This window comes from Anser anser (assembly GCF_964211835.1).
Source record: "Anser anser genome assembly, chromosome: 2".
NCBI lineage: Eukaryota > Metazoa > Chordata > Aves > Anseriformes > Anatidae > Anser > Anser anser.
In genome coordinates, this window is record NC_139721.1 from 23,782,084 (window position 1) to 23,809,568 (window position 27,485).

General features: G+C 41.0%; 1 protein-coding gene across 9 annotated transcripts in view; it reads right to left on the reverse strand.

Annotated features, from left to right (window-relative positions):
• CPQ (carboxypeptidase Q) overlaps positions 1-27,485 on the reverse strand; it is a 256,599-nt gene that overhangs the window by 182,398 nt on the left and 46,716 nt on the right. For all 9 annotated transcript variants that reach the window (XR_014579383.1, XR_014579384.1, XR_014579385.1 and 6 more), the window contains one exon: positions 16,848-17,055. Coding sequence is in view for 6 of the 9 variants with exons in the window: in XM_083823346.1 (XP_083679472.1) it covers positions 16,848-17,055 (208 nt within the window). In the remaining 3 variants the exon portion in view is untranslated. The remainder of the gene's footprint in view (positions 1-16,847; positions 17,056-27,485) is intronic.

The following is a 27,485-nucleotide window of genomic DNA, read 5'->3' on the forward strand; positions in this document are numbered from 1 at the left end:
GAATCCCCAGGCAAAGGAATGACTTCACCCAAGGGCAGAACTTGAATGTGTGGACTGAGAAGTTGGATTTCTTTTACCTGATGGGTCATGGGTGTGAATCCTCACAGGGACGGCTCCTCTGGACTGTGTATCACCACGGCATACGTTTCTTTGCAGGGGGCAATACACATGCCGTGCTGTTCCCCAGTGATTTTCTGTTGCCAAGTGCCTGATCAGTCCAGACACAAGTGGCAGGAAGAAGGCAATGCCTCCCTCAAATGCTTTTGCAGACCAGATGCAAACTGAGGAAACTTCAACCAGTATTTCATTTTTGGTTTCTTACCATCAGTTCGCCTACCGGACAACCTGCTGGGTGGAGGCCCTAAAATTTTGGTAGAGATTTTCGTGGAACTGGTGCCTCTTTTATCAGGTAGAACCACCAATTCCCAAAGCCTGATCTTTCCCTGGTATTTAAGACGTACTTATTATCTAAATCAAGGGACTAAAATCTAATACTGGGTCCATCCTTAGCTGTTTTTTTTCAAGAATAGTTAGTTTAAAATATCTTTATTCATAGCTTTAGCATCAGAGTACATCCTGGCCATCTATTAATTGGTATAATCAGCACATGTTAAACACCCACTGCCAGTGAATCATTCTGCAGGATGAATATCTGTCCCATACTATTTGTCCTTTAATTTATTACACGGGGAAAAAAAACTTGTATTGGAATCTCTTCTTCTAGAAACTTGTGTTTACTTTTGCTGGAGAAACAGTGTTTGCAGATGTACGTGATGCAGTATTTCCATGGAAGAGAAAGAGAGATCAAAGGAAGCTGCCTTCCTCTGGAACAGGCGGCCAGTGAAAGTCCTTATTTCCTGAGGAATTTAATTCTACAGTCTTGGACCACCTTTGAGAAATAATGACTCCTACACCAGCTTTGTCAGAATGTGGTCCATAATACCAAAGAAGCGTAATACACAGTTTACAGTCTTCATCCTGTATTTTTAGATACCACAGGCCCATAAAATGGAACAGCAGTAGAGAAGGTTCCTTACCTTGAATCTGACTAAATCAAATTTATCAAACTGTAGTACCAGATCTGCAGAACTTCTTTTGTTCCCATCAGAACTATGCTCTGTCAAGTTCACCTTTATCTAGCCACTCTTCATTCAAGAACTGACCACATCTAAGCATCAGATCAACACGATCATGGTCCTATTGCTACAGAAATATGTCTTAAGGAAGAAAGAATATGCAGACTTTGTGTCACCCCCTTATTATTATACTGGAGTCCACGTTGTCTTAACGATTCACCCCACAATTCTCTGAGGTTGTTTAAAAGTAGGAAAAGAGCACTGAATGGTGAGAGCTTCATCACTACTCACACGTGCTGAATCAGGAACAACTAGGCACATTTTAGCAGAAAACTCAGGAAGTCATAAATGTTGTCTCTCTCTTAAACATTATCATTGCAACAAAGGTGGATCATCTTCTGGCCTGGGTGTGACGATGCCAGTTCCAGAACATTAAATTCAATCCGATGAGCTTACGGTAGCCTCTGAGTACTGTCTCCATGACTTTGCTTGGGAGTGAGAAGTTCAGTAGAAAGTGGCAGCTGGCACGTTCAGTTTCTTTGGGGTTTAATGCTTAACCACCTGAACAAGAAACTATTATCTGAATATTTCTGTCTTGCACTTCATAATTAACCACTTCCCAGAACTGAGGCAATGATGTTGGGTAGGAGAGGCAACTCTGTAGGTCAGATCAAAATCCAAGAGCAATTACTTTACATTTGTAACCGAAACAAATGTGCCTCACATGACTAGCACCACACGGATTACATCAAGTGGTCAACTGAAGAGGAAAAATCTCTTTAGAAACAATCAATGGCAAGCCCCAGCCTCATACTGCCTTCAGTTTTCCCTGGGATTTGCCCCTGCAGGATGAGAACTCCCCAGCACAAAGCAGCAGCGCCAGGGAAGCCGCATCCATCGCACATGTGAGCACTCAGCAGGGTGACGGCAGAGCGGGCTTACAGTTAAATACCACAAAAGTACATCAAGTTGACAGAAAAACACAGAATGAGTATTTCAATACAGCTTTTCCACACTATGTATTCATTCAAAAACGTGCTCCTAGCACATGACATGACAGCCTATTCACGGCTGAGCCACGGAGCTGCAAGTCACAGCCTTCAGACCTGCACACCACTTCCTTCCTCCTCCCTAAACTGAGCCGACTCATTTCATCGACCACCGAAAGGGTTTCAATCATTTGCCACTTTGCAGGCCACAGTGCAAGTCTCTTGCTGCAGCACAGCTAAAAAAAAAAATAAAATGATCCCTGTACTTAATTTCAAACAAATGGGAGAAGGAGGAAAGACTATCTGCACCACTTCAAAAAGGGACTGCAGTAATCCAGCTGGCCGGGATTAAGGCCAGGGGAAGGCTGGTGGTTTACGATGGGATGGGAGGGAAAGGGAGCAAGAAATTTGGCATCTCCACCAATGCAGTCTTCACACTGCAGCTTGTTATCTCTTGTGGGGGTACTGTTCCCACGGTAAAGATTGTACCTGGTCAAAGATTGAAGCAGTAGGTCACGTTGTGGCATCCTCAATTCATTTACCCTGCTTTAGTAAATTTGTAATAGGCAGGTCACATAGAGAGTGCTTTTATTCATCACAGTTAAATATTTTTGTGCCATTCATTACGAATGTGAAAGAGTGATTTTGCTTTTTGTGGTATCAGTTTTCCTTCGTTTTTATTCTCTTCAAAAAGCATAAAAACCAAGTGTAAGAAAACTCTTTAAAAAGGCTATTTCCAGATCTCTTTTAAAATGTTCAAAGTTTGTAATAAACATTATTATTATTACTTTTGTATTGATCTTACATATTGATACACACATCCAACCAATTTTGATCTCGATTGCAGAACAAAACCTTCAAATGGGCATGTTTGTTAAAGCTGTAGCAGAAAATCATTTTATATTCTTTTAAAGGCAAAGGTTTGATTAAACCTGAGACGCTGCAGCAAAAAATGAAGAGAGCTCTGAAAACACAGAGGTTCTTCACATATGACTGTCTAGAGAGCCTTAGAGAAACTGAGGTTTCTTAATTATGAATTTGGTTTTAAACTAATTGTACAGTATTACGCTGTTTAAGATAAATAATTTGTGTGGATACTATAGGATACTATACTATATCCTACTATAGGGTATAGTTTATAACTGCAGCTCACTCACCAGGGAAGACAGGGACAAAGCTGACTCTCAGTCTACACCACAGGAGGTGGAAGCTTTTGAGTTCCGTGATGGGAAAGACACCACATTACCTACTTTCACTGCACACGTACCCCAGGTCAGTGCTGCATCCGAACAGCAACGTGCTGTCTTTATTCATGGCAGTACACAATAGTCCCTCGATCTCTGGTTCCGCTTGGTTCTACATCCTAGCTTTATGTTGGTATTAGCAATTATAATCCACATTACAGTTAAATATGTGGTTTCAGATAAATGAAAGGAAAAAAGGATCAGTTCTCTGCTTCAAAGATTCATCAAGAGATTTTAAAGTGCTCAAGGAAGCAAAATGAAGTTATTGAAACCACGCTATTATCTTTTTTACCACCCTGAGAGAAGAAACCCTTATCTATTCCTAAGATACAAATGTAAACGAAAATGCAATTATAGACAAAAAAGATTCTTTAAAAACACACAAAAATTATTTACAGCAGTTCAAACATCTTCAATGTCACTGGATCCAAGCAGTTAAAATTACTGCAACTAGCTGCTCTCTCTTCAACTTCTTGGTGGCTTAATTAAATGTATTAAACAATTCTCTGTTAAGCAGGGAAATGTTTTGTTGGGATTTCTTGTTTTTCCTTTAGACATACTTTTTCCCTAATTGGGAAACAGAACTGAATTTTCTTTGTGCTTTCAACACAAACTTGCAGCAAGTGATTTGACAGACAGGAAAAACATGTATTTTCCCATCTACATATTATTGTCTGGATCTTAAATCACTACCATTCATGCTTTATGATATTGCACAATCCTATGCTTACAGGTCACTAAAACAGCTTTAAATGTGCTGCACAGACAATTAGAAAAACAAAACCTCTGCAGCAGTTACAGCATGCCCAGCGATCAGAAGCTCTCTCAGCAGCTTTAGGCACTCCCGGGGACTGTCTCAGTGCCTCCACCTGCCTCTGTACGAACACCTTCTCCAAGTGCCACCTTTCAACCCCTCAATTTGTGGATCTGCCTGAAACATGCTTGCTCACATGGCAGGACGCGTGTTTCCAAGAAAAGCCGGATGTTATCTCCTCACTTCTGTCGCAAGTTTTACCACACCTGCTGAGCCCTAAGAACCTCACAACTGTTCTCAGCAAATATGGCAAGGACCATGTATGAGCCACCCTATCAGGCACACACTGTACATTCAATTTCTTCATCCCAAAGACAAGTAGATCACACTTCATTCTGCCGAGTAATTACGATTTCTACCGATTTGTCAAGATTATTCTGAATTGTTGTTCTGTCCTCCAGATTATGTAGTACTTTATGACCCTGGCAATACTTGTAATCGCATTCCTCCTTCCCTCATGCTGCTCCAGCCATCACCAGATTTGGAAGCCTGCACTGAAGTGTGACCGAGAACATCCCCTTACTTCTTAATTCACAGGAAAACCTGATGCAGATAAATAGAAATGCAAGTAATTTGAGTGTCAGCCATTGCTGACTTTCTGCAACAAATAATCTCAACCATTCTGAATGGCCTGTTGGTTATTCTACAGGGATGAAGAGGGTTAAGTCCACATATAAAGAATATAAAGTATATAGAATATAAAGCAAATATAAAATACATTATATTTTAATATAATGTAGAACATTATCATTACCAAACGTGTTGAAATTTCACCAACCCATCAAAGCCAGCTCATTTGTATTTCTTAATACTTAACTGCGTCTCTTTCCTGAAATTCACCATTTAAATATGTCTAGGCAATTTTAAATTAAACTACCAAATTAATCAATGAAAAAGTAGATGCACCATACTTGGTGGGTAAGGGTACAATCCAATTATCCTGTCTAACTTATTTGAAGGTTGGAAACTCTAATGAATGAGAAAAAAAACCTTCAGACTCGGGCTTGCTATAAATAGGCTTATTAACTATAGGCTATTTATATGCACAGCGTAACAGCTGTAGACTTCCAGAAAGACTTGCTGAGCAACTTGCAGAATGTGTTAAGATACAGTCAAATAAAGTATCATCTGAGCATTAATTCCAGTTAAGTGAATAGATCCCTGGAGCACTTTAGCGTATAAACTGAGGTCAGTGGACTTGAGACAGAAGCAGAGAACATAGATCCAAGACATCTAAATCTCTGACTTCAGGTTTGCAATGCCAAGAAACAAAATCACACACGCCAGCAGACCACAAGCTGTAGTATCTGCTTGTAAGATAAGACAGAGAGGAACATTCTTGTCAACAGTTCAAGATCTTGTTTTTCCTTTCCTTCACAATGAATAACGTGATCTCAGGTCCTCTTCCTGATTATTTGAAAGGGGAAGAGTGGTGAGGACATCACGTTTTAGAGCTCAGTAATCACTCTGTTGGCAAGAAGCTGGATGACAGATATTTCCCATTTGGAATGGCAGAACATGCTCTACTCTGCTGAGCAGCACACCACAGAAGAAGGTGTCCTGAAACTGTCATATATATAGCTTACAGCAACAAATTCCATTAGAGTGAAGGAATATTATTTCATGAAATACCTTCTCTCACAAGCAGTACATTAAACTTGGCACACATAAAGGATGAGAAAAGCCTTTGTCCAGTTAACATCACTGAAAGCACAAACTAAGCACAATGAGCATTAGACCAGGCACACGATTAAAACATAAAGCCCAGAATATTAAACAATACAGAAGTACTGAGACAGCATTAACATCCATCCCTGCTGAGCTAAAATATTTAAACCACAAGTAAAATTCTACTTTATTTGCTTGCTTCTCTGCACTCGAGGAAAAAAAACACTGATTTGATGCAATTTCTAAATCAGTATAGTTTACAGACTACTGATTCATCTTACATCATGCTGTTATTCCACTCTCCACCCTGTATACGATAATTTAAATATGAATAGATGAAATGGGATTTGGGGTGGGGGGTTAGGGTGAAGTAGTTTATACCAAGACATCATACACTGGTCTTGAGACCAACATTTCACAAAGAGGTTCTAAATTTCAACATTGCAATAGATATCAGATGTCAAGGGACTGTGCAGCTATTAGAAGAACAAGCATTTTCGTTTATTTTTGTTCAAATGTGTAAATCGGCCTATGGAATAAATGACAGAATAAAAACTAATGGGGAAACCAAATGCACACAGTGAGAATCATACTTTTCAGCATGTCTAAAGATGTAAACCTAAAAAACCTGTAGGACAAATATTCTTTTTCTGTTAAAGGCACTTTAACAGGCCCTTTGCTTTTATTCCTTTGTAACTTCAATAAAAAAGTGTAATCTGAGTACTGGAAACTCCCAGAATTTGTACGCTAAAGGTGAATATCTAACCATGAATAACTTTCCTGAAAAAAAAAAAAGAAACGTAAGTAAAAATACAAAAAAAAAAAAAGAAATTTACTTTGTATTTGAAAAATCAAGTAAGTGTGGTATTTATTTTAGATGTTTTTTAATTAATTCATATGCTTACACTTCCATTTCCAGTTTGCACATTGTCAGTGTAGGATCTCAGTCTTAAACACAGAAAGCAATTAACTTTTCTGACAAGTATGACTGAAAGAAGTCACAATCCCAGTGTGGCTAAGGCTGGCAGGGAGCTCTGGAGGCCCCCTGGTGCCACCCGTGCCCAAGCAGGGACACCCAGAGCAGGGTGCCCAGCACCACGTCCAGGCGGCTTCTGAAGGGCTCCAAGGAGGAGACCCCACAGCCTCCGGGCAGCCTGTGCCAGGGCTCCGTCACCCGCACAGCACAGAAGGGCTCCTGGTGCTCAGGGGGAGCCTCCTGGGGGCCAGTTTGTGCCCAGGGCCTCCTGTCCTGGCACTGGGCACCACTGAGCACAGCCTGGCTCCGTCCTCGCTGCACCCTCCCCTCAGGGATTTACAGGCAGTGATGAGATCCCCCTGGGCCTCCTCTTCTCCAGGCTGAGCAGTACCAGCTCTCAGCCTCTCCTCAAAGGAGAGCTGCTCCAGGCCCTTCACCATCTCCATCGTCCTTCATTGGACTCTGCCTGCTATGTCCATGTCCCTCTTATACACGTGTACTGGGTTTATGTGGCAAGGTTTTGGTAGCAGGGGGCTGCAGGGGTGGCCTCTGTGAGAAGAGTTCAGAAGCTGCCGCGTGTTAGATAAGGGCCAGTTTCAGCTGGCTCCCAAGGGACCTGCTGCTGCCCAGAGCTGAGACAATAAGCGATGTTGTTTGTGCCTCTGGGAGAGCAGATTGAAGAAAGGGGAAAAACCTGCTGTGCAACAGCAGCTGGGAGAGAGAGGAGTGAGAAGCAGCCCTGCAGACCCCAAGGTCAGCGCAGGAGGCCAGGAGGTGCTCCAGGCACGCAGCAGCAGTTCCCCTGCGGCCTGTGGAGAGGCCCCCGGTGGAGCAGGCTGTCCCCCTGCAGCCCATGGGTCCCACACGGAGCAGATCTCCACGCTGCAGCCCGTGGAGGAGCCCCCGGTGGAGCAGGTGGATGTGGCCTGGAGGAGGCTGCGGCCCATGGAGAGCCCCCGCAGGAGCAGGCCCCGGGCCGGAGCTGCAGCCCGTGGAGAGGAGCCCACGCAGGAGCAGGGGGTCTGGGGGGAGCTGCCACCCGTGGGGGACCAATGCTGGAGCAGTTTGCTCCTGGGGGATGGACCCCGTGGTACGGAGCCGTGTGGGAGCAGTTCTTGAAGAGCTGCTGCCTGTGAGCAGCCCCCGCAGGCTCAGTTAGGGAAGGACGGCATCCCGTGGGAGGGACCCCACGGGGAGCAGGGGCAGAGAGGGACCATGAAGGAGCGGAGGAGACAAAGCGTCAGGGACTGGCCGCAGCCCCCATTCCCTGAACTCCAGCATCTCTGTCACTGCAGCCAAGGCTGCCTTTGACCTACATACTTCCAACAAGCCCCTCATTGCTGATGAGAATCAAGCCCAGCAGAGCACCTCTCCTCATTGTTTCCTCTGTCAGTTGGAGAAGGAAGTTATCAGCAGTGCATTCCTGAATTGCTTATGTCTAGATTATGTTGTCCCTCCAACAGATATCCATGTGGTTGAAGTCCCTCATGAGGACCAGGACCTGCAAATATGAAGCTGCTCCTATCTGTCAACCATGTAAATCAGAAATTTGTCAAAAATTTTCTTCTACCTGTTAAAATGAATTAGAAGTATATTTGCTCTCAATGAAATTCTAGATAACTTGCATATTACTTCATGATATATTGTTGGTATAAGCACCAATAGTAACTGAGAAACTCTATAAACAAAACTTGTTCTTTGACATAATTAAGATTTTATGCCAGCCTTACAAGATCTTTAATGTTTCATATACAATCAGTTTGAATAAACCTTACTGGTATAATGTGCTTTACAGTTTATTCTGCATTGACAAACCACAATGAATGATTTTGCATTGTTGTGCCTACATGTACAATAAAGCAACAGTGGCAAAGTGGAAGGCCTTTAACATCTTACAAGCCCAAAATACTCTTTTTAGGCTGATGAAACTGTATAAAGAACTGTATAACAATGGTTTAAGATAATAAGAATGAATGGTATCTGAGTTTTGAAGCACATACTAGTGAGGCAAACCAAGGAGTTGAATCTAATTCTCTTAAAGAGCACAGCAACTGTGGTCAGCTCATCATTTTCACCATCTCTACTTGTTCTTATAAAGCGGAAATGTGAAGCATGAAATCCTAACAACTGAATTCACAGTATGTGAAGTCTACCCATATTGTTGCAGCTGGTTCAATGTTTCTCAAGAATACCATGTCTGTGCCCATCAAAACTATGAACCCTACGTGACTGAGTAATCATTTCTCTCAGCTGTTGCAACCGTACATTTCTTGCCATAATACCTCTACTGTTGAACCACTTTGGTTAACATTTCAGTGTGACTGACCAAGTTCTTTCCCACTTTCACCTCAGCCCCAGCCTGAACATTTTAGATTTCACTGCTTTTAGTGTTTCCCCTCTATTCCAGTGACAATGTTAGCTCCATCAACCAGATCTTCCTCCACATTGGTACCATGTGTTGGAACCTCTGAATCTACACTGAACAGATCATCCAACCCACATGTTCTTAAACATGCAGTTTTCCATTAGACTTGCATGGAAAACATGTAAATTTTTTAGCACTGCATTCATCTCCTGGACTGCAGACCCACTAGGACATGAAACTGTCTTGGTAGTCTTCCTTCTCTTGTACAAGGTCTAGCACACAGTCTGCACCTAACAAATAAAAGCATATTACTACAGCTATTTGACTACTACTGTAGTGAACAGATGTTTTTACACTAATCCTTGACACCTGGCACTAGCATTTCTGGCACCTACTTATACATAGTGAAAAGTACGATATAGTTTCTTTCCTCCTTCCTCCTCAATATTGTGCTTTTTTTACTTCATGCCTCAGGCCAGTACTACACCTGCCAAAGCCACGACTACCCTTTAGATACTCTTGTGTATTAGAATGCAAGAAGGATCCAGTGTAATTTTAGAAGATAACTTTTTCAACGTGGAGAAAAAAAAAAGAAGTTTTCACAATTGTTCTCTGAACCCTGTGCGTATTTGTAAATTATTACTGAAATAAAATCCCATAGTAATTCTTCAAGCTGCTGTGTGGGAGTAAAGACAAAGGAATAGGTAGGAAGAAAAAAATATTACAGTGTATCTGCTTATACTAGTATCATCAAAAAGACTACAAAACTGTGGGCTTAGATAAATTTGCTAGCCCACAGAACAAGCAACCTAAATGTTACATTTTAATTTCTAGTGTCACAATTTAGTAGGTTGCAGTTGAGGAAGCAGAGTAGCTAAAACCCATGCTCAGATTACTGTACAGAGGGAAGGCCTGACAAGGAGTTTGGGGCAGCATTCAGTTCTTCCAGACTCCAATTGACTCTGGTGAAGAAGGCCACCAAGATGTCCTCATCCCTGGTCACTGTAACACTGTCACTGCAGGAACCTAGATTATAACCAGGTGCCTGCCAGCAGGTTGACTTAGCCCATTTTAAGAAGTTCGTGCCCCCGCTGGACACCGGCAGTGAAGACAATTAAGGCTAACATATTGTTCCTTCAGGAGGGTGATAGTTTCCCTGCTGAGGCCGCACCTCAAGTACTGTGTTCAGTTTGGGGCCCCCCAGTACAAGAACGACATCAAGGCCCTGGAAACGTGTCCAGAGAAAGGGCTACGAAGGTGGTGAAGGGCCTGGGACACAAGTCCTGTGAGGAGCGGCTGAGGGAACTGGGGTTGTTTAGTCTGGAGAAGAGGAGGCTCAGGGGAGACCTTAGTGCTCTCTACAACTACCTGAAAGGAAGGTGTGGGGAGCTGGGGGTTGGTCTCTTCTCACAGGTAACTAGTGATAGGCCAAGAGGGAATGGCCTCACGTTGCACCAAGGGAGGTTCAGGTTGGAAATGAGGAGACATTTCTTCTCAGAGAGAGCAGTCAGGCATTGGGACGGGCTGCCCAGGGAGGTGGTGGAGTCACCGTCCCTGGGGGTGTTCAAGGAAAGGTTGGATGTGGTGCTTAGGGACATGGTTTAGTGGGTGATATTGGTAGTAGGGGGATGGTTGGACCAGGTGATCATGGAGGTCTTTTCCAACCTTAATGATTCTATGATTCTAAGACCTCCCAAAGATCAGCAATGATGGCTGACCAGGCCCTTTTCCCTATTCTCAGCTCCCTGTTTATACATATGGTCTAGTCATTGTGGTAACATCTGAACATTACAACGGTCACATTGCACTGGTGAAGGTAAACTGATGCCTTCCAGCAAAACTATCAGAAGAATCATTTTTAAAAAGATGTAAGCCACTCTGAATCTTTCGTCCACATATACACATTCACTTGTTCCACCGATATTTCAAACACAATCTAAGTGGTACAATGTTTTTTGACCACTACCCCTTAACAGCATCAATCATGTCCATACAAATCGCCTGTAAGATGTATTTGTTGCATACACAGATATTGAGGTTTCTAAAAGAAATGCCTACTTAAATGCTTACTGCTCATTCAGAATCAGAAGAAAAACTATTGCCAAGTTCTCCCCAGAAGAATTAAATGCTTTTAGTTAGATCTTGAGTTTTAAATGGGCATTTCAAGTTTTAGAAGGTTTGGCAAGCTCTATATGCCATAAAATTTAGCATGCACTTTAAACTTACAATTTTGTAGGCCTTCCGGCAGATTGAACGAAGAAAACATCTGAAAAATGGTGAGGTTACAAAGAAAAGTCTTCCTCCATATCAGTTTCACATTAATTTACCTGTTTTAACCATGACAAGACCTCTGTTTAAGAACAAGTGATGGCAGTATTGCCCCTCCTGCAAGGCACACCATAAAAACTATCCCCCAAATAATAGTACGAAGTCCTATTGCTGATAAAACATGCACACAAACATATACAGGGTACTATTTCTTTCATCAAATATTGACCCAAAATTTTCAAAGAAAATACAACATTTCCTAACAATGGCAATGTTCCTTCTTCACCCTTTCTCCGGTTTCTTTTTCACTGTTTCTCTTTCATCTTCTTTCCCATTAGTATGCTACCATAAAGTAATGGGCTGGCACTCTGAAAAACCTGATCTCCATAATCACCTCTTGAATTCTGAGGGTAGCTGTGACAAGCATCAACTTACAGTCACTCAAGACAGCCTCACAGAAGTGCACTTACAAACCCTTCAACATTTTGGAACGAACAGCAAAACAAACCACATGGAGAAAATGTGATAATGGAGCCATAACGTGATGGCACCAGGCTCTGAAAACATCTCCACTCCAAACTCCATTGTATGCATGGTTTAGTCTGAGCATAGGGATATCTGGAAGCCACATCAAAGGGCTAATGGATAGACATTTTGTTAACATGTGTAGAACTGATGCCAGGCCATAAAACAACATTGTAGTGAGTATTACACATCTTCAGAGAAGCCTTTTTTTCCTGTTTCTTTTATTTTTTTTATTTTTTTCTTTTTGGGGCGAAGGGGGCGGGGAAGAGGTCTACAAATTATTTCTCTCCTTATGTGCACGAATGCCTAACAGACTCAGAAGCCTGGACATTTTTCATGTTCTCTTGTTCCCTGGAGTTTTGCCCAGTATCATAAATTCCAAGAGAGGGCTGATTTTTGAAGAAGGGATAGGAAGAAGAATGAAAAAGTAAATAAGCTGCTATTTCCTTTGTAGAACAGATTCTGTTCCACCAGTCGCAAATTGGTAAAAAAATTCACAATCTATTACCTTAGCATCTCTCTTTCTCAGGTCACTCTTAGGACTTCTACTTTCAAAGTGCTGTCCAAACTTGGCTCAGAGCTACAGCACATTCTTTAATGGTCTTTTATGCCCGTGTTGTTCAAAATAGAGTCACTTTTCAAATGGTACTTTCTGTAGATATGGCACTCCATAAAAACAGGAGGCAAGAAAGCAGTGCAGAATTCCTGGAACAGCTATTCAGGATTCTAAAAAACCCACTCATAAGCCCCCCTTTTTGTGCTCTACGGTATTTATGCAAGATCACAGAATAATGAGCACCCATTAAAGGTATGTACTTTGTAGGGTGCTTAGGAAACAGTTTTCCCATCACTTAGTAACTGTAAGATAAGTAAAACAGCACTGCACACCAAGAAATATGCAGTACAGAAAGATACGGAAAGTCAGGATTACAGATGAGTTATATCTTTATCCACTTTGATACCTTTGCAGTTAATCAAATATTTTGTGGTTCTGTGTTTGGCACATTAGGTACATTGAAGCCAGACTAACAAGAAACAGCCACTATTTATATCATTTCCCCAGAGATGGGAATGGTTGCTTCTGCACTTTAAGACCAATCATGTTACATCTGTACTAAACTGAAAAGACAAACATGTTTTACTGCCAGCTCTGCCTGAATTTCAAATGAAAACCACACTAGTTAACTTGTGAATTTCTCAGTCAGCCAGTCTCCAGTGTCAGCTTACACAGTTTATACAAAACATCTCACCAGTACACAATGCAGTACACAAGGATGCTAGCAGCATCGTCCCAGGTTCAACAATGTGCTTCAAAAACTCCTTTCCCAAAACAAAAGGCAGGATCAGGCTGTAAATGTATCTCCTCTGCAATAGCCTGGAACTGAGGAGGCTCTGCTACCATATTTTTTCATTTCACAAACTCCTTGGCTCAATTCTCAGGAGTCATACAGGCTGAAATATGTTAAGTCCCACAACCCACAGGTTTTCCACTCTTGCTGCTGTCCTAAGCACCGTGAGAATGTGATTCCAAGCTCAGGAAGGTTGCCAGGGCATCAAGTCATAGCATGTTTGTTCTCACTGTTTCGAACTACTTGTATGTAGAAAAGCTTGATCTTGAATTCATTATCTTATGGGCACAGGCTCACCTCCTTTGGGCATTTAAAGGGATTCAGGCTTCAGCAAGCACTAAACAAGCACCTCAGGAGTGACAGTGAGGACGCTGGATGTCTCTGCTCAGAACACAAAGTCATGCCCGCTGTGACTTTATGGGTGCTGTCCGGGGAAAGCAGCCCTTCCCTGGCTTAGAAAGGATAATACAAGGAGAAATAGAACTGAGACATTGATGAGATGGGCGACTTTACTGGCAGCGTGATAAAGTGCACTTACTTTTACTCTTCAGATTTTTTATACACCACTTAAAAACTTGGTAGTGCAAAGCTGCAGCTTATGGTAGGTTTCAAAGTACATTTATCTTAGTTGGAGCAATAGATGCTAAAGCACTTGTTTACTGCTACTGGCTGGCCACGTTGGAACGGAGCAATTGATGCTGAAGCATTTGTTTACTGCTACTGGCTGGCCAAACAGAAAGGATATATCAGAGCAGAAACTTGAAGTATCTCTGGGCTAACTGTTCAGCCAACTGTTACTGCGAGCAGAGTTTCCTCAAAAAGCAACAGGACACCTGCACTCAAGTCACGTCAATTGCTTTTGAAGATGCACACATTCCTGAGAGCTTGATGCTTCCACAAAGCAGTAATTAGATTTCTCTTATTGCTTTAAGTTATTCAGAAACGTAGATGTATTAAAGTTAAGCACAGGAGCCTAAATAGAGGTCTGCAAGATCAACAATTCCACCAGTTGTCATGATAGCAAACATTTCTTGCAGCAGCAAAAAAAAAGTAAGTATTACAAAAGTTTAAGAACACTAAGTCTAAAATACAGCAAATTTGTAGGAAAATATGTCAAAAGTACTTCAACTTTATTTTCTGTTTTCAGTAACTTTTTTCTAGTTTTACACCCCTCCCTCCTCCCTCCGCTGTCAGATGTAACACGCAAAAAAAAACACAAAAAACACTTGGAAAAATGACTTAAAAAGGAGACACCGAACTGGTCATGCCGCAAGAGCGGTCAAATAATAACAATAATCAACTCCGCTTGCAACAGATGGAATTTGCAGACAATTATGGTTTCGGTTCTCAGTGATTACATTTAATAAACATGCTAAAATCTCACAGGAGGAATTAATGAATTATTTATAACCCAGGCAGTATATTAACTTCTAGTCAATACATGGACAAGTACAAACATTCCTAACGTGCAGTTACATCCAGAAGTGTGTCACTTCTCACCAGGCTTCACGGTGACCCTCGTTTTCAATTACGTTCCAGTTTTTTAACTTATAATTAGCTGTGATATCTGTGATCATGTTTCACAGACTCCCGCCTAATTTTCAACTCTCTGACTTCAGACCTTTGTAATAGCTATTCCACCCGCTGCTAATTTCTCACCCCGAGTTCAGAGATCCAGATTTGCTTTTGTTTCAGTTCAAACCTTAAATTGAAATTTTGGCCCACGGAAACAGCACCTTTCTCTTCCACTGGACTTGTAATGCATTTCCAAACACTCTGGTATAAAAGACATTGTAAGAGTTTGGGTCTGCAGTGTATTTTATTGCCTAAATAGTTAGATGGTTCCAGTTTTTAATGGAGTAACAAAGTAGAATTAGCGTGCTGAAGCATCCATTAAGGTTCCAAGAGGAACTGAGTACTATAAAAAACTAAACATTCACTTGTTTTACTTTTCTGTTTCTTGGTTACTTTTTCAAAGTGTGTACACTACCACTCCCATTAACATCAGCAGGGGGCTTGTAAATAAGTCTTTACCCAGTGTTTCAAAAACCTGAGCTTCTCAGAGTAAGAAGTGAAGCGATCACAACCCATTTCATTACTTAAAGAAACAAGAGTCAGATAGCAAAGGGAAAATAAAGCACATGCAAGCATCTTTAAGCATACTTGAAGGTTACCTTTGGACACTTTATAATCTGAGTTGAAATGCCATAATTTTGAAATCCACCAACCATAATTCAGGGAAGATAGCATACTAGCTGATTAGAAGCATTACTAAAACTTCAGATGACATATAATTAAATAAGCTGTTCCCTACTTTAAAAGTTTGGGCACCGTCTTTAACTCAGTCCACGTGTTTCATAAAACTAAACCAATCAACCGCAAATGATCATTACTTTTTTTTTTCTTGCCCAGTGATCAAGCTGCAGAAATTGTGCATTTGTGCTAACACTGAGGATTTTGAGACCTCACAAGCCAAAACCACAAAATTTCTATTTCAGAACAGGTAAACCCTTGTAAGAACTATGGCTGGTTTAAAGGACGGAGATAGTCATTCTTATTTTCTATTTAAGTTAGAAAACTACAATGTTTACAAAAAAGAATCACAGCTCAGTAGATGTACTTCAGCAGCAATTTCTAGTGCTGTTGTGAGTGAGGCTGCATCAGCATTTTCATGATATACCACACTGCCAGAAAATTCATTCTGTCTTGTAAGCTGACATAGAAGAGACCGCATACTAGAACAAGTCCTCCAGCACAATAAATTTGGTTTGTATGATTTTTGGCCAGGAAATTGGAAGAAAAGAGAAAGCAAGAAGAAAGTCTTAAAATGGAAATGAGCAATTTAGGATCAACCAATGTTCAAACAGAACTAGTAGCTACTTTTTAGTGTTGACGGCTTATTGCTCCAACCTGACACGCATACAATTACAGCTAAATGCAGCAATGGTCTGCATAAGAAAAAAAAATATTTTAAAAAAAGTTAAACTGACATTCTGTATTCACTTTTACCATTGAAGAAAAACTCGGACACGCAATTTTATTTCCAGACAGCAGAATCTGGCTTATTTGTCTGATAAAGAAACCGCTTGCAGATTATAAACAGAACAACATGCAAACTCAGAGCAAAAATCCTTATGGTAACCATAACTTTCTTTTAGTTATTAAGAATAATAACTGTATTGTTGCAGTGCTAGGATTTCACTTCTGCTTCCATACATGCTCTGTGGTATCTGTGCAGATGGCACTAGTTAATGCGAGCTTCAAGCTACGGAAACAACGTAGGAGGTTAAATTGTGTACAATTTAGTTGAATTTCCTGTTCTTAGAAGACAATAATTCTTACAAGTCTTGTAAAATACTACATCAGTACATCCTAGTGCATCAGGACTGAGCCTGGTTGTTTCAAACCTGCTACCTGGTAAAGAATGAAATGCTGAGATATCTGAAATGAGGAAGAACAGGTGACTAAAAAGGTGCTTATTTGAGGCATTTCTTAAAAGTGATGTTCTCTGGGTATGTTTGTTTCTGATTTTTTAAGAGCAAAATAAGTTTCTTCTCATATATTCTCACTCACCTGCTCTGGATACTTGTTTCCAACTATCTCTGCCACAGTGTTAAAGGAAGGAGAGTCTGGATAGGTCCTGGCCCCCATCTTCAGGTACACAACAATCTTAGTGCCCCGCAAAGACATCCGTGACATCATTTCAGCATCTTCCACAGAGATGCAAGCAGTGGGAATCCGGGGTATGCCAGACTGATAACTCTGCCACCCGGTATGTGGGCTATAGAAAAGAAAAATAAAAATACAGTGTTAACAGCTTAGCTTGTAAATTATTATCATCGCTATAGAATTATTAAAAAGCATACTTTCACTGCCACCCCCAGCATACCTTCAAAATGAGTACAGTTACTATGTGGAAATATATCTTTCAATAAAATACCTGAATTGTTTTTATACAAATCAGTATATCTGACTGTCCCCGTTCTGTATGTCTGGGAAGTTACTCTGTGTCAGCACTATTTAGATCAACGTTATGCTTTGATACTAGTCAATAGCACACTTCCTTCGCTGCTTCATCGGGAAGAAAAAACAACAAAACGTCGGTAAGCGAGCAGAAGTAAGTGTAAGAAGTGCATTTTTTTCCTATGACAAGTAATGAAATTAAAGTTCACTACTTCATTTATTTCAATATCAGACTGGCTACCTAAAACACACCTATTTTGAAGAGCATTAATATGACAGACTTCAGAAAAAATAAGACAATGAGACCATAAACTAAATGTACATTTCCTCATTCTCTACAAACTTGAGACTCCAACCACTAACTGTTGATGAAATAAATGAAATCAAAAAAAAATCAGTAAACTTTAAACAAATTATGCATAAATGAAGAAAAACATGCCCCACTAGACAAAAAGGCCCCATTCTCTTCTGTATAGGAATAGCTGTGCCTTGTGGAGATTAAATTTTAAATCAAAAAGAAAAAAAAAAGTTAATGGACAAGTTCCTTAACAAGTTCCTCCAAGTTTGTTTGTTTGTTTGTTTGTTGTTTTGTTTTTCACATTTAGCCATTATTTACCTATTTCTTACTTCCTGGTGCCTGGGTTGAGATCTTAGAGCAGATCTGCAGAAAAACTGTATGCAGGGAAAAAAAGGAAGAAATCAGGATGTAGATGTATGCCCGAATTCCTGATATTAAACCATTCATTTCCTTCACTTCCCTCTAATAAATTGGGAACAACACCTCTCCTTGCTTCGGAGCCTGAGATGAGGACAGACTCAAGGAATACCTGAGAACCATTCTGATAGCACAGGAATGACCTGAGATGGACTGGGGTACAATTACATGTCCTAAATCCTAAAGTAAGCTTAGAAGTGCACATTGAAATATTAGGGCAAAGCTCTGCACGAGCAGCTCTTCAGTACTGGCCATCCTCTGCACTGAGATTTTAAGCTGAAATAACACATCTGTGACCAGATTTCTCTCTCTTTAGTTAAGGTCTAGTTTGTAATTCTCAGATTTCAGACACTACTCAGGAAAGGCATTTCCAATATCCATAAAATACCCAGTCATGTAAAGGCTTCCTCAGTACCCTTATGAATATGCCATTTATCTCAGTTACTAAATAATGACTGTCAGTGAAATGTCTGTGCAATGAAGTTTCCAAAAGTAATTTCTATAGTTTTACCCATCTTTACCTACATGTTACCTACAAAGGAAGGCTAGCTGAAGCTTTCAAGCCAGATTACAGACATTCTTCACATTAGCTTTTACCATATATTAATTATATGTTATCCATATATTAATTATATGTTATCCATATATTAATCACAGCATGACTGAGGCTGGCAGGGACCTCTGGAGGCCATCTGGTCCTACCACCTGCTCAAGGAGGGACACCCAGCGCTGCTTGCCCAATATGTGAAAATCTTCACCTATGAACCTACTTACAGAAGCAGACACATAATGCAACAGAATTAGACACTTCTTTTTTAAAAAAGACATAGACACATATTTTTACATATTTAAACAAACAAAATCAAAAAATCTGTGATTTTTAAGTCTTCTGATCTGGAAAAAATACTTAAGATACTCCTGGAGGAGATGCGTGGAGAGATACACTTTCTAGGGATAAATGATTAGATAAAATGGGAGAGATTATTCAGTTCTAGTTGTTTAGAAGAATAAATCCTTCTCAGCTTAGCAATATTAAGACATACTGTAATCAGTAACACAACCAGCAGAGTAGATATACAAAAACATTTATTTGAAAAGAAAATACTACAAATCATGTACTGAGCTTCCATAGGAGCTTCCCCAGAGCGTGGACAGATCTCTTTATTAGGTGGAAACAGTTCAAGAAGTTTTTGCTCCTTGCTGTTTATGGCTGAACATCATAGGAAGGCTGGAGCCTCTCTGCCTCATCAGCTGTGCAGATGGGGTAACCAGAAGCTCACCTTTAAAATAACCAAGCTTCCCCAGCCTCCAGACAAACATCGAGGTAGGCAGAATGTCTTGTGCCATGCAATCCTTCCTGAGCCGGATGCACTCACAGGGACTTACAAGTTCAGATCTTACATACTTTTTTCTTTCCCTTTGCCCCTGTAACAGTCCCCAGCCCCAATTTTTAAACTACAACATTTTACTGCATACGTTTAATATTTGAGTGTTTGGGGATATAGACAGAATGTAAACCAGTAGACTTTCCAAAAAAAATAATAAAACAACACACTGGAAAAAAAACCACCCCATGATATGACAATTTTATGTATTAATGTTCAGAAAAACCCTATATTTCAACAACGGTGCAGAAACAAGCAGTTTCCACTCATTTTAAATGAACCCATTCACCTGTGTCTTCTGGCAAGATAATGGCTCAGTACTAACATGTTGTGGAACTGCTGAACTACAGTAATTCAAGTTTTATCACCACCTGTATTGATTTCATTCCTCCCGTTATTTCCCAGATGCTCAACAAAAGAACCCCCTAAAACTGTTGCTCCAATGTAAGGAGCAATTACATTTCTTTCAGATGCTCGGTCCCAGTGCTCCACAGCAACTGTGAATAAAGCTTCTGACAACTTCTGGAGATGCGTGCGTGCTAACATAACTCACATGAATGGACATTTGCAGGTAGAGAGTTTACTTTAGCTAGCACAAAAATTAAACCTTGAAGGCAGCTGGTAGTCTTGTCTTTTTTACGCTCGAACCACTACCCTGCCAAGATTACTACGGTAAACCCAAGTACCCAAATTATGAGATTTTGCCATAGGCAGGTAGAGCCAGCAACTGTTCAGACAATAGCAGGATCTGAAGGCAATGAATGACCATCCAAGTGACTGTTACAAAATGGAAAATAGACTAAGCATTACCACTACAGTATCACAGGACCGTATATTCCTGCCAGAAGACCAACTCGCATACTCTGATACTAGGAAACATCCATAGCAGAGACTGAGCATCTTGGGATATACCTGATTAAAGTCTACATGCATGCAAAACACACCGTGTGTCCAGTATATCTCATTAAATTGCTTTAAAAAGTGTCAAAGAGTAAAAAAAAGTAAATTACACCCCTTTTATGCAGAGATAACCAAAAACTTAACAGCTGCTGACCATATGGCAAGACTTGAGCAAGAACTAGCCAAACAAACTAGAGAAGAAATGAGACCCTGTGTGCAAAAAGATGAAGATGGACAGAAGCAGCCCTACGTCTGGCTCAGAACAGAGCAAAGAGGAAGTGGTTTGGGAGAGAGAATTTGGGTAGTGGTGGACAAGGAAGGTTTCTTTCACTGTGTCTAAACAAATATGACGGTGGATATTCTTTCTAAAGAAAAAGGATTTTACAAAAAAAAAATAAAAAATCAGACTTGCACTTTCCATTCCTTGCCCCCTTGAAAAAGAAAAGAAAGGAAAGCACCAGAGAGAACCAGCTTGAAAGGGGGATCACAAAGCAAACCTGACTCAGGATCATCATTGGTCTTTGCAACGTTTGTACTTGCGGGCAGGCACCGTGCACCTTCAGTGTCTCCTGCGCACCTGGGGGTGATGCCAGCCTCTGGTCCTTCAAAAGTACACTGTCCTGATGCTGTCATCCTGAATTCATTTTGGAAAACATTAAGGGTAACTACATCATGTAATATTTAACATACCCATACTCTAATCCCATAGCTTGGTGTTCAGTAGTGGAGAGGGGGTTGGGCTTTTACGTCCTTTTTTATTTTATTTTTTAACAAAAGCACCTGTTCTTCAGATTTTAGATCTACTGGATTACCTCATCTCCATGTTTAAACTGTTTAAAGAAATTGAACACACTGAGCTAGAATCATTCTTCATAAACCTGTTCATGGTAATAAAAAGTCATCATCATTCGGTCTTGACATTCCTATTCAACAGCTGTCAAGAGTCAGATAAATAAAGCTGTTGGGTTTTGCTTCTGATAAACACTTGGATTTCACATCTTGGAAGATATTTAAGAGAAGTATCACAGTACGAATAACAACAGCAGAGGAGAGGCTCCGACAAATAAAACATTCTCTCTGCTCAAGGTGCACGTCAAGTAAGCAGCACGACACAGATGTGGTTCGCATCCTACAGGAAAGTGCAAAGAAAGGGTAAGAACAGTCAAGAGACTGCTAGCTAATTAGCTTCTCTTCCAAGTAAAATAATCAAATGTGGAGACACTAAAAGCTGTTGATGAAAGGATGTGCTGCTGGTGTCAGGTCAGTTCTAACTATTTTTTGCCGTGGTAGCTGACCTCGCATGGTTCATTATTTTGTTCCTTGCCTACCGACCCTTATCCCCGAGATAAGCTAAAATGCCTAAGGACAAACAAACTGAAGAACCAGTGCTTCAAGCTAAACTGGATGCTCTGATAGAAAACACGTCTCGAGCTGAAGCCTCAGGTGAAGACAACTTTTTCTCCTAAAGGGAAAAGCAAGCACGGCATTACAAGAACTCTGACATGATTCTAAAACAAAGAAACAAAAAACTGCTAATACCAAAGCTTACAAAGATCTATTTCAGCCATCACGTGCATACACACACACACACACACCTCCCAGTGCACAATTCTTCACACTAACCCTGTACAGAAATATAGAACTGGGAAATACAATATCTAGGTTGTCTGAGCAGCTTAGTTTATGCCCTTATACTAACACTGAGCATATGTTTCACTGAATTGTGAAATTCCAGTCACATACAGGACCATAGATTTTCTTCAGGTCCAGTGCCATGTTCACTACACCAAACACATGTAAACTCAATATTCGTATTAGATCAGCTATTTCATTATTGACCAAAATCACAAAATGCTTTCTTAAATAGCCCTATGACTGCGTTAATCCCTAGCTTACCCATAGCAAGATCACAGCCTTAACTGGTGGTAATAGGACTGCGTCCTCCTCCTCCTTCGGCTCCCCCTGACAAACAAAGCTTTACGTTTTGAAGGAATGATGGAACATCCTGTAGCAAAAAACAGATGGGAAACCGTACACCTCAATCTCACGCTTAGCTATGGAGAGCAGCTAATCGTGACTGCCTCACTGCAGTTATCTTTATCAAAAGCAGCATGGCAAAAGCTGAACTCCACTCCAGCATTTTCCAGCACCATGAAGTACACAGCAGCAGAGGCCTTACAAAACAAAGCATGTCCTTGTGCACACTCAGACTGTGTACATTCTTCCAAGAGCCTCACCATTATCTGGATAGAGAGGCCAAAATGTCCTAAACTGTAACATAATTAGTCAAAATGTCAAAAGTATTATTAATCTTCTGAGACAACTTGGGTTTTTAAAAATAAAATCAAGACTATTCCCCATTTACAGCCACTTGGCAAAATATGAAAGGAATAAAGCGAGTCTAATTTAGTGTTTCTGTCATCATTTGTCCCAAATATTCTCTTGCTTTGTTTGCTTTTTATATTGGCTTTGTAGGATTTCATTTGTTGGTTTACTGCAAGCTGAATTAATAGCAAGACTGTTAAATTGGAAACAAAATACGAATACACACAGAAAATTCGGAGAAACAAAGAAGCAAAAGTATAATCTTGTACAACTATGGAAGATAATATAGCTGTCTGCTACCAGGGATAAAATATTTGGAGTCTAGTTATACAAACTCTTCCAGGTTACTTGCACCAACCTTTAATTGGTGTAGCATCTGCAGAAGTGTAACAGAGTGTACAAGAGATTGCAGAGACCGCTGGCCTTACCAAGAAAAACTCCCTTTGAAAAAGACGACAGCATCGCTCTGCTACCATATGGACTCCATTTAAATCAACATTTGGAAAACTGCATCTAATCAGTACTAGGCATTCATTAAAATTAAGCTTTACCAAATAAGCATAATAGCTTTGACATAATTATATATGCGCTAAGCTGCAGAATGCAACTAACACGTGTATGTTTGTGTTTCATTATAATATTCAGTACACATACACCATGGGAATTCTCCAAAAACCACAAAAGTTTTTAAAAAATTGCACGGATTAGATATGGTTTGTCAAACAAGAAGCAGAAAGCAACTGTTAATGGCAAAATGATCAAATGAAGCAAATCCAATGAATTCCATCCCGGGACTGTAAGACTGAAAGAGGAACAGCCTGCACAACCCTTTCCAAACTTCAGTATAAAGTGGATATCAGCTTTTATCAGCTGCTCTTCAACCAAAAAAGACGCTTTCTGCATCTTAAAGGCATTAGGCCAATTCTCCAGCAGCTGACAATACCTTGAGGGAACACAGAAGTCACACACCTGTTTGGCCTCCTCGTGCTCAACACGACCGGCCGACCTCCTTCCTCCCGTGTTTACATCCCTGCCTTGTGGGACCGCAGCTGCCTGCCGCACGCTACCATAGCTGTGTTAGAGGAGGGCTCCTGGAGGGGACGCCAGTGACAATCCTAATCGCCAGCAGCTGCAAGACTTCTGGCTTCACGGGGTTTCTTTTTATTTTTTCTTCTTGAACTCCTGGCTCCTCAGCCTTGAGCGGAATCCGTATTTATATCTTCAGTGACCCCACAATCGCCGGAGTCTAGCAAGCACACAGGACAGACTAAAAAACCTCACTGCTAACAGATGTATTTTATACCTACAGGAAGGATGTAAATAAATCCAAACACACACACAAAAAATACATTTCTTTATTTGGAAAGCAGAGAATCAAAGAGGCTCCACGGGGCTAGCAATACATAAGCAAACTATAGTCAGCCAGCTGTCTAGAATACTTATCTGGCCTTCGTACCTTCTCCACTTAATGACGTTCATTACTACCGGTAATGAATGCTCACAATAAAATTTTTGTGCACAAACAGGTGTGAAGCAGCATCTCGGCTTTCAGGGAAGGGCCAAGTACCGTATCAGTGCTTCCAAATCTCTGCTTCGTTGCAGTGAGGAACAGGGAAGGTCAAGGCCTCCCACACTCAGGCACACACATGAAGTGACACTGGAAACTTGAACTTCCTCTGGCACGGACTGCAGAGCGTTAGGGGATGTTAAGGGGAGGCTCCTCATCCTTCCAAAACGTGGTCATGGTAAAGGGTGGCGCACAGCCAACAGCTTCCAGTGAACTGAAGGGAAAGGGTAGGGAAGGAGGATACTTACCCACAATGAAACTTATTCCTTTTAATCAGGTAATTGCAGGAGAAGGTAGAGGAGAGTCAGGGAAAACTTTCAAAATCAAAGATGAGATTTTATTCCTCCCTTTCTTCTCTACACCTCACATCCTTTAGAGCAGTATACTCTTCAAGCAACATCCTCCATCAGACAAATGAAATATCTTAAACAGAAGTATATTTAGGAATACCTTTTCTCTACAATAGGCTGGTGCTGCAACACAAAGTCGCATGGAGGTATGATTTTACAGTTTGAAAAATAAGGCTTTAAGGGTCAACAGGAATACAAGGGCAGTCTAGGAAAAACCCACAAGACAGGGATGTGAATGACAGAGGGGGGAAAAGCCCCTGAAGACTGCAGAAGAAAGAACTGTATCTTAGCACCAAAGGCAAACATTTAGAAGGATAAAAGCGGAGAGCTTTTAACTGTAAAAACTAGACAGCAGAAGAACTTTAGTATTATCTCCATAGATAGTACAGAAGTAAATCCCACGAGTGAAATACAAGAGAGAAAATAGAGAAATCTAGTGATCTTTTTTGTTGTTTGTGGGGTTTTCACTGAAAATCAGTGGCAAAGTTTCCATGAAATTCAATAGCAGGGGACAAAAAAACAAACCAAAACAAAACAAAACAGGCTTTAAAATCTGACTGCTTGAAGGGATATGAAAAGAAAGAGCAAAGGACCTGACTGGATGCAGTCTCAAGCAGTGAGCAAACCAAAAGCCACCATAAGACACTCATTGAGCCCCTTTATTTTCTGAAGAAAACTGAAACTCTGAAACATCTTCACTACACAAATGCTCTTCTTACTCCCACTGATTTCATTTCTATAGAATAGTGAACTCCTTTTTGATGTTCCATTTAACAAGAAATAAAATCCAATACATTTTGTGTTCAAGTGGAAAATAAAAATGAGGGCGAGAGAACAAAAAGTATTTTAGTGAAAACAGTACAGAGGAGACACCACTTACTTTCTCCTTAAGTAAGAGGTTTTAGTAGTTCCACATGAAAGCAACTATTCTAGCATCACCTGATCTTTCTATTTGCCTATGCAGTTCATACATTATACAGTGACATTCATGAAACACAAAATGAAATGTAAATGTTTGAGCGTTCAGGTTACTTTATCCAGTAGTGTACACTGACTTGACAAATAAAACAGTCTGCTTTTATTTTCAAAACTCAGGCTAAGTCTGCCTGTCACTGCGTAGTTATAATCTGAATTTGTCAGTCTGAAGCTTGAAATCCACCGTAAGCAGAAAAGTCCCTTTCAGCAACAGAACATATTTTTAAAGCTTATTACAACACTATAATAACTCCTCAAAATTAGTTCTAACATTGAGCAGCACGGCAAAATGTCGTGCCAAGCATGAGCACTCGTTCCCCAGCTGTATTTTTTGACTGCGGCAGATTCTCCCAAAAGCTTCATCATCTAAATCAAATGAAATACAAAATCCCCCAGTAGGTCCATATTACCCCTGAACAGCTTCTCTCCCCGCAATTAGTGCTATTCCTGGTAAATGAACAGCGTCAGGCTGAAAGAAATCTTTCCAGTGCAAAGCATAGGAGGGAGAATGACTGAATCCGTTCTGGGATCTTCCCGTACTGCCAGTCGCCTTGGGAATGTGCAGGAGAATACCCAGCACATGGCGGCTGCTACCAGGAAATAAATGCAGGGGTTTCCCAAGAAAATGGTTCAGTCTTAAGAAGTCAAGCATTTTCCTTCCTCAAAAAGAAAAGAGAAGCATCTGTAAAATGGCAACATTTCCTCTCTTGCTCTTTTGTTTTAAATATCAAGTTTATCACGCTCTTCAATATATTCTACTTATTCAAGCTATTTTGCTTATTATTTGAGGATTTGCTCTCTATTTAATCCTGTATATATGATGATTCCTTCATCATCTGCTAAAGGGGAGAGAAAAGATTATTCTCCACTCTGCTTTTATGGATCTCTTTATAACCTAATTAAGAGTGCCTATCAGAGTCTCTGTTGGAAGAGAGACTGCCTGAAACAACACAATTTTCTTTCCGTTTCATTAGTTCATCCAGGTTGCTAAGGAAAATGGTTTTGGATAAAAGGTAGCAGGCTGGAGGCTTTACTCAGAAGGTCCAACAATAATCGTGACTTCGGCAGTCTGTAAGTAAATTTAAATGCGCACACTTCTGGGCCCTAATCGAGAGACATGAGTACACGGACAGTCGTGTCAGAAGAATGGTGGAGAAGGTCCACAAAGGGCCACAAAGATGATACAGGGCCTGGAGCATCTTCCCTATGAGGAAAGGCTGAGAGACCTGGGTCTGTTCGGCCTTGAGAAGACTGAGAGGGGTTCTTATCAATGTGTATAAATACCTGAGGTGTGGGAGACCGAGGGATTTGGCCAACCTCTTTTCAGTGGTTTGTGGGGACAGGACAAGGGGCATTGGCCACAAAATGGAGCCCAGGAAGTTCTGCCCCAACATGCGAAAGAACTTCTTCGCGGTGAGGGTGACGGAGCTCTGGGACAGGCTGCCCAGGGAGGTTGTGGGGTCTCCTTCTCTGGAGATATTCAAGGCCCGTCTGGACGCCTACCTGGGCAGCCTGCTCCAGGGAACCTGCTTTGGCAGGGGGTTGGACCCGATGATCTCTGGAGGTCCCTTTGAACCCCTACAATTCTGTGATTCTGTGAAGGTGAATTGGACTTAGGAACATTACGAGATTCCAGACTACCTGAAAAGTGACAGCTGCAGCTCTCCCTGCTCACCTCCAATAGCTGCAGGAGCAGAGGGCTGTCAAGGGGACCATGGGCTTCCTCCTCCCCGATCTGTCCCGGGTGTCACTTCTGTTCAGGCAGCCTCCACGAGGAAGGGCATGCAGCGAGTCACCTGCATTCACATACACATACACACACCATGCACCACGTACGGCCTTAAAGGTCAGGCCATGAAAAGGCTGAAGCCCACCTTGCGCAGCGCTGCAGAGCAATAACTCAATTACAAGTGGGAATTTTCTTCTGGTGTTGAAATGTCAAAGAGGAATAACTTTTAGCTCCTACAGAACATTATGCAGGAAAATTATGTTAGTGATTGCTCATGGCTAGTGTTAACACTGAGACCACAT